Here is a 12065-nt window from a genome sequence, read left to right as displayed (position 1 = left end):
CAAATCTCATGCCAACAGAAAGAGACATTGTTCAGCAATAAATGCAAACGGTCCACAAAGCCCAGGATACTTAAATAGCTGCATCTAAAATCTGCCCTGGACCCTTAAACACAAGCTGGAGAAGAGACTTCAGTCTCAATATTATAGATGGCTTCCAAATGCAAAACAACAAAATGTCTCTGGCCTTTAGGCCTCTTTAGCTACATGATAGGGTTTTTGTAGACATTTCCATTCAATTCTGGATGAAAATCCCAATCCACAAAATACTACCCTCTGTTCCCCGTTTTATATTCCCTAATGAAAAAGGACGCTAAGTCTCGACTCTGCAAGTTTCCAACAGGTGCCTTTTTAAGGCTTTCCCAGCACCATATTAGTGAGATGAACTGGCACCAGATCCCATCCCTCTTTCTTGACCTTATCTGGAGATAAGGAAATAACCTCAAGGCTGCAGCAAACTTCCACTAAGCCACAGATCACAGAATCATTCCTTTTGTCTTCCAGACAATGCTTGGTAACCTTGTCCTACCCAGGAGCTAAAGGAGAAACATCTTCTCTAAGTGACATCAGAAATTATAATTACACCCTAATATTCTTGGAGAAGGTGCTAGGCTGATATCTGTTCTGGATTACTGATGGAAGGCAGCCCTAGATGATTTGGAGTTACAAAAGTGGGTTCAAACAATGCGCCCGATACTCTCTACATGTAACCACAAGGGCCTTTCTGAAGCACCAAGCTCTGCGCCGTCCTCTAAATCCCACAGACCAGGTGTGCTCATAGCCAACTCTCATGCTTCCCGATTGGAGGATTCTGGGGGTTCTCAAAGAGGCACTTCCCAGGGGAATTTCCCATCCGGAGCTGGTTTATGCTAGCATTTCCAGCTGCACAGATGTGATTTTGAGTCACTAAGGAGCTGCCAGCCCCTGCAAGTAACCAGGGTGCAAGGGGAGCTAGGTGGCCCACTGGGGAGAGCAAGGAGACCTTAGGTCAAAGGGGGTCTCAAACAAGACTCCATGCAATCTCTGCTTTACTGTAAAATGGGTATAATAATAGCAGCACTACCTTCTAGGATTGTTGTAAGGACCAAATGAGATCACTGTAAAGTACTTAGCAGAGTTCCTGGAACATAGTGGGCATTATAGAAATATCTCCCCCCACAATAGGGGAATTTTATGACATCTCTATCTCCCCCCACAATAGGGGAATTTTATGATATGTATGGGAACTTTGGGGTCTTCAGTATCAAAGAAACGATCATATTTATTTTGGAGGTGAAGATAAACACTAAAGTTGCTTATTTTATCTCTATCCTGCTGCAGAGTAATGGAAAGCTTAAATTTTTTTTTTTTCTTTCAACAGAATTCAGAAATCCTTAGGATGCCCATCTGATATCTTTCAAACAATAAAAATAAATAAATACAGTTTTTTTCTTCTCCTTAGACATGAATACTCAACTAACACTTCTATTTTCTCTCTGGATATATCCATCTGCCATACTTGTGCAGTTTCTGACCACCCCAAGGACCCAGAAGAAATGGCAGCATGATTTTGTTGTGTGCATCTTAGTGTTCATGCATCTTAGTACCAGGATATAATAGAGACAGTTCTCATCCTCTGGTCATTCTGGGAAATATTTCTAGTTAAAAAAAAAATTCTTTCTGAATGTAGGGCAGAGACTGTGAGCAACTCTGTCAAAGTCTGAGTAAAAAAAAGGAGTACTTTCAGTTCCACATGATGGGTTTGTTGATACAGGATCATCAAATATGGAGAAGGGAACACAAAGAACAAGAAAGGGAACCAGGGAGACAGAAGAAAGAAATATAATAATTTGAAACAAGAAAAAGTGGCTCAAAGTACAAGAGATACTTTTCTGAGCCTCCATCCTCAACAGGTGAAATTCTCAAACAAAACTCACTTTCCCATTGGGCTGTTTTTGTGCACTCTCTTTTGTTTCAGCTGCTTTAAAGGTGGTAGTTGTTTTAGTGACTGCACTGGGTTCAGGCTTTCGTGCTGTACCGATGGCCTCTGATTTTTTCTCTACTTTGGCCTAGATGGAGACAAATGGAGGGTGATTTCAAACTGAGAGCACTGGGGCCCAAACTGGGTGTAATGAATGGTGCCTTCACCACTGATCTCTCCTTTCTGCACGCAGGGAGAGTTCCAGGAAGAAAGGAATTGCAGGGATGGAAAAAGGACAGCAGCCTCAATATTACACATATCTGTGCTTCTAGAAAGAAATCCTCCCTTGCCCTGGGCTGCAACAATGAAAGGAATTTTCCAAAACTGAGGCAAGGTATAAATAAGTAAATCAAACTTTAGGGATCCCCATTAATTTATAAAGTTACTCTATTAGTAACTATTTACACATAAAAAGGTTTCTTACCAGACCATTTCCCCTACCCATGACCTCCTATAAGCAACTCAGACAATTCTTTGAATTCCATTTTGATTCCTTGACTGCAAGTACTCAGTCCATGAGAACTGAAACCACCCCACAGTGTTTCAGATAGGATTCTTGGAGCCAGGAAGAAATGCATTAGAACCCTGAATTGGGTACTTCCTGGATATATGCCCATGGATCAACTATTCACCTTCTCTGAATCTCAGTTTCTTTATCTGTAAAGTAGTCATCTTACCTATAGTACCTTCCTCACAGGGTTTTTAAGAGGTTCAAATAAAAAATGTGCATAAAGTAGTTTTCAAACTTTGAAGGCAATTATTATGTTCAGTGTTATTTTAAGGAAAAATGCTTTGTAAACCATAAAGCACTATAGAAAATTCAGGTGGTATCCTTTTTCTTCTCTTCTCCATATTCTGAAGGGATGGAAGAAGGTAATTGTAATACTCTGAAAGATTTTCTGTTAGCAATTCTTGTTTCAACTTTGCTCTGGACCAATATACCGTTGTGAGAAAAAGCCCACAAAACATGAATCTGTAGTGATGATCTTGGCACTAAAAATAAAATTCAGGTAAGAGGGAAGACCCTTAAGTAAAAACTCTAAAATGTCCTCAGGGAGAGGAAACAGCAGCTCTCCTGACTGTCTGTCAAACTAGGACCCCTTTTAGTCAAGGAAAGCTGTTGGGCAAAGCAAATAAAATAAATCAGTGTCATCACCAAAGTCTCTTGCTGCTGTGAGGAATAAAAAGCACATAAGAAGAAGGAAGTAGAAGATTCAGTCTTTAACATTACAGACTTGGAGGAATGCAGGAGGTTCTAAATAGCCCTACAGTCTTGAATGTGGCCAAAGACCACACAATCTCAATTCAACACAAAAGCTACATATTGCTGAAGTCCCTAATTTCCATCAATTCACAACAGTGTGCCTGTCTCTCTCTTATCTGGGGAATCATCTCCTCTAATTATAATAACTTCAGATTGAAGTGACTCAATCTTCCCTATTTTACTGATCTAAATTAAAAGCTTTTGCCAGAGGGGCTAAGGGCTTCCTCAGGCTCTGGGTCCAGAGAACAATTAAGGGTATCAGCTCTGCTTTTTCAGTTACCTTCATTAAGGGGAGCTTTTACGGACTCCAAGGTTTCACTTACTGAGACAAGTCTTTCTGACTTTAATAAGTCGCCCCCCCAAAATTACAGTCCTTTTGGAAACCAAATTCCAACATCAGTAGGTGAAAGGAGATCCTCTCCCTCCATGAGTCCTGCCATCAGCTCTCCTTTTGCTTCAGGAGCACAGGTAGTTTGTGAAATGCTCACTAGAGGGCACTTCCCCTCTTGTTCCAGACTGAAGCTCCTGGCACAAATACTGAGGAAAAGGTACAAGATGGAGGATGGAATGGCAAGAAACTGATCTCTTTTGTGTGAAAGAAATTCCCAGTATTCTTTTGGGCAGCCAAAACCTGACAATATTTCTTATGTTCTATCTTATTCAAGCGTGGGAATTTGGATGCTAAGAAACTCAGCCAGCTTGGCCCTTGCAGAGATATAAACGGACTCCCTAGTTATCATTCCGATGATTAAAACATTTCCTTTCTCTTTGTGGCAGAACTGATAGAGTACTGCCCCTCCATGCAGCTGTGAGCTAAAGCAATATCCTTGCAAAGGAGAAGGGAAGCCTGGTGATCAGCGGATGGAAATAGCAAGGGTAAGGGTATAGAGGAGCATGCTGACTGCCCAATGTTGCCCCAGAAGGAATCCCCAAGCCTTACCCGGCCTCCACCTGGCTGGTGCTTAATATTGTCCGTGGAGCCAATCTTGGACCGGACATTTTTCAGGTCTGGCACAGAGATGCTAGTGGATGGGCGACCTGGTCGTGGAGCTGTAGAATTTGGTTTCGCTGGGGTAGCCTTAGGCACTCCTGGCTTCTTAGTGTCCACCGAGGGGGTTGTAGACGGCCTCAGAGTGGCAGGTTTGGGCTTGACCCGGCTGGAAGCTGGCCCTGATGAGGGAGGACCCCCTAAAGACATGGTGCTGGTGGTCTTCTGAGTAATGGTAGGGGCACTCTTTGGACGACTCAAGTCCGCTGGAAAAAAGTCAGAGCAAGATGGACAAATGAGACAAGACAGAAAACGTTCAGGCTTAAAAGATACTAAGACTATATGATTACTGACTGAGACTTTAATTATTATGAAATAAAGGGTACAAGAGATGCTATTACCTAGTGACGATTTTGTAGTAGTCTTCTTGATGTCTGTTGGCTTGGACTCATTCCTGAGAGCTACACAAGTAAAACCACATTGGTAAAGATTCTGCTATACAAGGAACATGCACTGCATGCTGAATTTATTCAACTACTTCATCAGCTCCTAAGAACAGAAACATGTTTGGGGGGGTATTTCTTTCACAACCCTTCTGCAGAGGCCAGTCTGTTACTGCAAACAGGTACTCAGCAAGTGCTATTGACTTCAACTGCATTTTTCCTTAGGAGAAGAGTATAAGAAATGAGCTCAATTCCTACCTTAATGCCACTGAGAAAGCTATATACATCAAGCCATTACTTGTACCTAAATCTTTCATATGACTAAGGGTCCTTACACAGCCTTTGCAGAATGAGGGACTTTCTTAGTGGATCACAGGGTCACTGAACACTGTGAAAAAGGCCTCCAGCTAAATGAATTCTGATTCAGTTTATCTAATTTCCCTGAAAGATGAAGGGGCAAAGTCAGCTTTAATAGTGCTTTAATTTTAAGTGGCTTTATTATACTTTTCTTTCACTTTCCCCCAAGCAAGAAATTTTTCCTGGGACAAAAATAGCATTCTGCCTTATTTTATTATCTACCCTAAAAATTCAAGATTCAATTCAGAACATCTAAACCAGAGGTTCTGAAACTACGGCCCTCGGGCCAGATGCGCCCACTGGGTTATGGAAAATGGGTTGAGGGGCAAAGCAGAGTGTGAGTTTTTGTTTTTACTATAGTCAGGCCTGCCAACAGTCTGAGGGACAGTGAACTGGCCCCCTATTTTAAAAGTTTGAGGACCACTGATCTAAACCCTGACCATGTCCTCTCTCCTCCCTCAATTTTACACTTTGCATTTTCCCAAAGAATTGGAGGAGCTTGCACATTTACGCTAGGAAAGGTAGAATAGAGCTAGAGTGGGGAGAGAGGGAAAGGAACTTAAATTGCTAATTCACTTTTTTGGGGAGAAGAACAGAATTTACAGTGGTTAAAGAATAGCTACTTTTGCTCCAATTAACATAAACAGAAATGTAGAAATGATCAAATGGTAGTCACTATGACTTAATGAACCAATGATTATTTTGAACGAGTTAAACTCATTATACAAATAAGAGGAATTTAAGAAGCTTAATTTCCAGGATGATCTGTCAGAGAAGCCCATTTGTTAAATAGGTAAATGAATTACCACCTATAAATATCCTTAATATCCTTTTGAGTCAAGTTCCATGAGTGAATAGCCTTTTCTGGTAGATTACTATTAAAACCAGTAATGACTAACCTACTTCCTGGACTGTTTTGCCCAGTCCATTGTTTCCTGAGGACGTATTATAACTGTCCCTAACTTTAACTACATTATTAGACTATCCAATGGCTTGTTCCAAATCCAATACGGGGAGAGACTGGGGCCCAGAAATCTAAAATATTGTATAATACTTACAGGAAGGCTTCTTGGGGGGAGAAGAAGAGGTGCTCCTACTGGCTGGACCAGTTGTCATGGAAGAAACAGCCACTGTGACTCGTGGGGTAGTTGGGGTACTCTTTGAGGCAGTTTTAGTAGAAGTGGCAGGAGATTTAGATAATGGGGTTCGTTTCTCAGGGCTCTTTGCATCGATAGCCTGGTAATAAAGAAGCATGGGTAAGGGCACAGGTCAAGCCGCAAGTTAGGAATAGACAAGGTAAAGCACAAACTAGGGAGAAACAATGTATTAGTAGAAAAAATAATGGTTACATAAAATGCTGTTGACGAAACTATGTATTATTCCAACTATTGTAAAAAGTAATTTGAAATTACACGAATACTACCTAAAAGTCCAAACTCTTTAACACAGAGATCCTACTAATATTTTCAAACCTCAAGGTATAGGAAAAAAAACAAAGTAGATGTCCACCAATTGGGAAATAATTAAACAGTCTTATACAAATGTGATGAAAGATTACTGCTCCATAGGAAGCAATAAATATCAAATATTCAAAGAAACATGAGAAAACTTAAATGTGGGATTTTGCATATTCTCACAGTTGGTTTGGCTGAACTGTGTTTTTCTTTTTCTTTATTCATCACTATTACAAGGGATGACTGCTTTATAGGATGGGAGGAGGGATCCATTTAAAATAAATGATGAAAAACCAAAAGGTATCAACTTAAAAACAAAACAATTTCAAAGTATAATTTCCCAAAGGATCCCCCCCCCCAAAAAAAGATTTCCATAAGTTCAAAATACTTAAATCAAATCTAAGAATAAGAAACAGAGGTATTGTAAAGCTAAATGGTTTGATCTCAATGTGGAAGTGAATCCACTTCAAATCCTAGTTTTAAGCAAAAAAGAACCCTCCCCCAAAAACTAGGGTTTGTGATCCTATTTTTGTACTTCCAAAAACCCTTCTCACATAGGGCTCTCTTCAAGATCTTACGGATTAAGTTTTGTCTCTTAACTTTTAAAAGACTTTTTCCATTAACTACATTTCCCATTATATCCTTTTTCCTAATCAGGGCTATTGCTTATAAGAAAGAATAAAAGAAAAAGTTCAGCAAGATTAGCCAACACCTTTACCAAGTCTTACATCCACCATTATAGGCAAAGTAGGAGTCCTCTTATATCTCTTATTTGGAGCCATGCTTGTTTGTTATAACTCATTTTTAAATGTTCTATTTCCATTTCTATAATCATTTTATATACATATGAATATTTGCATATGTATTTTCTAGCTAGCAAAAAAAAAAAAAAGTAATGGAATGAAGTTAATTGGGGGGGGAGGGGGATTCAGTACTCAGTCTCTACTGGGTCTGTATCCCAAAGAAGTTATAAAGGAGGGGAAAGGACCCACATATGCAAAAACGTTTGTGGCAACCCTTTTTGTAGTGGCTAGAAACTGGAAATTAAGCCCATCAGTTGTGGAATGGTTGAATAAGTTATGGTATATGAATGATATTTAATATTATCATTCTATAAGGATGATCAGCAGGATGATTTCATAGAGGCCTTACATGAACTGATGCTGAGTGAAATGAATAGAACCAAAATAACACTGTACATGGCAATAACAAGATTATGAGATGATCAATACTCATAGACTGGGTTCTTTTCAACAATGAGGTGATTCAGGCCATTTCCAATAGACTTATGATGGAGAGAAGACTATGGGGACTGAGTGTGGATCAAAACATAGCATTTTCACCATTTTTGTTGCTTACTTTTTTCTTTCTCATTTTTTCCCTTTTTGATCTGATTTTTCATGTGTAGCATGATAAATATGGCAATGTATATAGAAGAATTGCAGGAAGGAAGGAAGGCAGGCAGGCAGGCAGGCAGGCAGGCAGGAAGGAAGGAAGGAAGGAAGGAAGGAAGGAAGGAAGGAAGGGAGAGAGGGAGGGAGGAAGGAAGGGAGAGAGGGAGGGAGATAGGGAGATCAGCCCTGAAGGAAGAGTATGAAGAGTTCATTTCATTTGAGTCACATTATTTGACTTCTAATAGGGCTGAGCAGATGTTTGTACACAAGGCTACATTAGATACATTTAATCACATAAGAGAACAGATTTAGAAGGAATGGGAAATCACTTTTAAAGAAAAGACCATGGGGAAATGACTTGATAGTATCTGAAATTATGGAAAGAAAGGGCAACCAGATGGTTTGATCACACCTCCTACAGAGATACTGAACACAAATGAAGTAACAGTTGTGAACTTCCATTTCAGAGAAAAAATGGAAGGAAAAACTCCTTAAATTTAGATATAAGGCATGTGCATTACTATGATTTCCCATAAAATAAAAAAAAATAATTGGACTGAGTAAATAGTAAAAAAAGGAAAAGGGAACAAAAAGTATAAATGTTGCTATTTCCAAGGGGCAAACCCAAAGCACAAAGATTCTTTTTTGTTTGAATTCAGAAGGAAATAAACATATTGGGAAGCACAGAGAATAATAGTAACAAATGACAGTATTTATTTGTTATTATTATTAATGGTGGTCTTTATGATAAAAATGACATTAACAGTAGCAAGCATTTTTAGGGTGACATAAAAGTATGGAAAATGCTTTTACAAATATTCTCTTTAGCTTTACAAAAATCCTGGAAAGTAGGGCTTACAAATGTGGAAACTGATGCTAAGGGTACTTGCCCAGGTCACACTGTCCAAAGAGTAGGGCTGGATCAGAATTCAGTTCTTCCTTACTCCAATCACTCTCTAACTGCCACAAGAGAAAGTCATTCTACAGTTTTAAGGGAAGTATTGATGAACAAGAAGCCGAAAGAAATTTTTTTAGATAGAACTCACCAACACTGAGAATTCACATTTTAAAATGTACTAAAATTTTAGAAATAAAATTCAATTTAAGCTTACATGATACAATCTCACAGTTGTGACCCTGTTATCCTGGCAGAGTCCTGTTCCCAGACCTCCAAGACAATGGAGACCAGGAGTTCCAAAGCAATCACAAACATGCCCTGAGTTAATATAAGTATGAGAATTTACATTAAAACAAAAACGCCTGATCCAACTGGAAATATTCTCTTGGAGGACTAGGCTATCTGAGTCAATAGCCTTAAACAGAGAGGAGCCCTGGCATTGGAACCCGAGGCCTGACTATGCTCTTCATGGCCCCCCTCCCCAGGGGACAGCTAACAAGTCCCAGCACCCTCTCTGGGCCTGAGTTCATTAATCAAATAAATGGGTAGCCCAGCACTCCCACTGGCTGCAAATCTCAATGTTCCGCTCCACTCCAAAGCAGAGAAATTAAAGACTAAGACCTAGAAATGCAAACTGCTGAAGCTCAGAAAGGATAAAGGGGCTTCCCTAATATAAGTGAACCCACAGCCAAAGGGCAGAGCCAGGAAAAGAATTCAAGGCACCCCCCTCAATCTTTTTTTCTTCTTTGATCCTTGTAAGGACAGGATGAAAGACAGAAAAATTCCCAGGAAACAAATGATATTTATTACTTCAGAGCTTTCAGAGGACTTTTACATATCTTAGCCCTTTCTGTTACTCTTATAAAGAAGCTAAGACTCATGTCATCACACCCATTCTGTAGCCAAGGAAACTGAGTTTCAGAATCATTAAATGACAAGGATAAAATCACAGGGTGAGAAAATATAGGCTTATAGATCTTTTGATAATATACCCAGCATTCAATCCATTATATCACATAGTCTTAAATTGATAGAACAAATAAGGGAACATATTATTATATTTCCCAAATTAGTAAAAATACGAAATAATCAAAGCAAAACAAAACATAAATATCTAGAAAACATATCCAGTTTAACTCTAGCAAAAGAGTTAAAATAAGACTGAGAAAGAACAGGATAAACCAAATAATTATTGGGGAAACAAAGTGCAGTTTCCTCTCTATTAATAAGTTTAAGGAACCTGATTTAAAGAACCTAGTGAGAAAGAGCTAGAAAGGCTTTTTTTTATAAGATGACAGGAACAAATAATGATGAATGTTGGAGGGGATGTGGGAAAACTGGGACACTAATACATTGTTGGTGGAGTTGTGAAAGAATCCAACCATTCTGGAGAGCAATCTGGAATTATGCCCAAAAAGTTATCAAAATGTGCAGTGCTACTCCTGGGCTTATATCCCAAGGAAATACTAAAGAAGGGAAAGGGACCTGTATGTGCCAAAATGTTTGTGGCAGCCCTTTTCATAGTGGCTAGAAACTGGAAGATGAATGGATGTCCATCAATTGGAGAATGGTTGGGTAAATTATGGTATATGAATGCTATGGAATATTATTGTTCTGTAAGAAATGACTAACAGGACGAATACAGAGAGGCTTGGAGAGACTTACATCAACTGATGCCGAGTAAAACGAGCAGAACTAAGAGATCTCTGTATACTTCAACAATGATACTGTATGAGGATGTATTCTGATGGAAGTGGATATCTTCAACATAGAGAAGAGCTAATCCAATTCCAATTGATCAATGATGGGCAGCATCAGCTACATCCAGAGAAGGAACACTGGGAAATGAGTATAAACTGTGAGCACTGTTTTGTTTTGTTTTGTTTTTCGTCCCAGATTATTTTTAGCTTCTGAATACAATTCTTCCTTTGCAACAACAACAATAAAATTCGGTTCTGCACACATATATTGTACCTAGGATATACTATAAAATATTTAATATGTATGGGAATGCCTGCCATCTAAGGGAGGGGATGGAGAGGAGGGGAAAAATTCAGAACAGAAGGGAGTACAAGGGATAATGTTGTAAAAAAAAAAAAAAAAAAAAAAAAATTACCTATGAATATGTACTATCAAAGAAAATGTTATAATTATAAAAATTAATAAAAAATTAAAAAAAAAAAAAGGCTTTTTTTAGATTTGTGGGGTTTTTATTTTCATTTTTTTTTGTTAACCTGATGGAGCTCCCTAATTTATGAAGATTAAAAGGAAAACAGGATGTACTGATACCACTGCATTCACCATTATTCAATATGGTCAGTGCAGAAGGCGGAGGAAATTATGAAAAGCAAAGTCATCACTGGATAAGGACATGTACATAACAGATGGATCTACCGTCAAATCACAGCTTTGGTTAGGTAGTGAATGTGCTACAAGAGCTTGCACCGTCAAAGGTATGTAGACCATAAGAAGTTCAAAGTAGGGCAGAGAACTGTGTTAAGAAAGGTGTGTCAGAGTGATAGTTGCCCCTAAATTATTAGAAAACCACTCTTTTTTTAACCTTTTGTCTTCAAAAATCTGGGCACATCAGAGATGCAGTTGCCTCTGTCTTATTACCACTCTAGTGCTTTTATCAAACTTTCGGGTTGATGGTGGGGAGAGATCCTAGGGAACTTTCCCATAAAGTCCCTGAGAGATTACTTACCTTTGGTTTTCCATCTCGTGAGATTAAGGAAGAGGACCGGGTGGCGGCAGTGGCAGCAGCAGGTCGTTTGGGTGGGGCGGCTGATGCTAGGCCTGGAGCAGGGCTCATGGGTTTTTTGCTTGGTCCACCAGGAGGGGTGGAAACTGGCCTCTTGGGGGTGGGAGTGGGCACTGATTTGGTTTTCGGTGTAGCAGTCTTTGCAGATGGAGTAGTGGTTGATGGCTTTAGGTTCGTTGGTTTATTTTGATTTATTTTTTGTTTTAAGACAAGCATCCAATGATACACACGCACACACACAGAAGAACAAAAACAATTTTTTAAACCAAAAAAAAAAAAAAAGCATAAAAAGCATATTTCAAAATTAAATTGAAAGCAATGAAGGTATGATTCCTACAGCAAAATGAAAATTAACATTCTGTTTTCTGAATTTAACAAATTAAATTAAGCTAAAATTAAACTAGAATGAAGATAAGAAAATGGGAAAGCAACCTTGGACCATAATTTTGCATGGTTGATACTTTAAGTTTACTAAAAGCTATATTTAGGATTCAGTTTCAGAAATATGTGTTTTAGCAGATAATGATGGTACTGAAACATAAACTGCCA

At 38.9% G+C, this 12065-nt stretch overlaps 1 protein-coding gene across 1 annotated transcript in view; it reads right to left on the bottom strand.

The window, feature by feature from the left end:
• MAP4 (microtubule associated protein 4) overlaps positions 1 to 12065 on the bottom strand; it is a 210785-nt gene that overhangs the window by 17561 nt on the left and 181159 nt on the right. The window contains exons 15-19 of the mRNA XM_074282568.1: positions 11460 to 11681; positions 6068 to 6245; positions 4611 to 4670; positions 4162 to 4475; positions 1914 to 2045 (exon numbers count right to left, since the gene is read on the bottom strand). Of these exons, the coding sequence (XP_074138669.1) occupies positions 1914 to 2045; positions 4162 to 4475; positions 4611 to 4670; positions 6068 to 6245; positions 11460 to 11681 (906 nt within the window). The remainder of the gene's footprint in view (positions 1 to 1913; positions 2046 to 4161; positions 4476 to 4610; positions 4671 to 6067; positions 6246 to 11459; positions 11682 to 12065) is intronic.

This window comes from Sminthopsis crassicaudata, chromosome 1, assembly GCF_048593235.1.
Source record: "Sminthopsis crassicaudata isolate SCR6 chromosome 1, ASM4859323v1, whole genome shotgun sequence".
Classification (NCBI taxonomy): Eukaryota; Metazoa; Chordata; class Mammalia; order Dasyuromorphia; family Dasyuridae; genus Sminthopsis; species Sminthopsis crassicaudata.
This window is presented reverse-complemented; position numbering and strand designations above follow the sequence as displayed.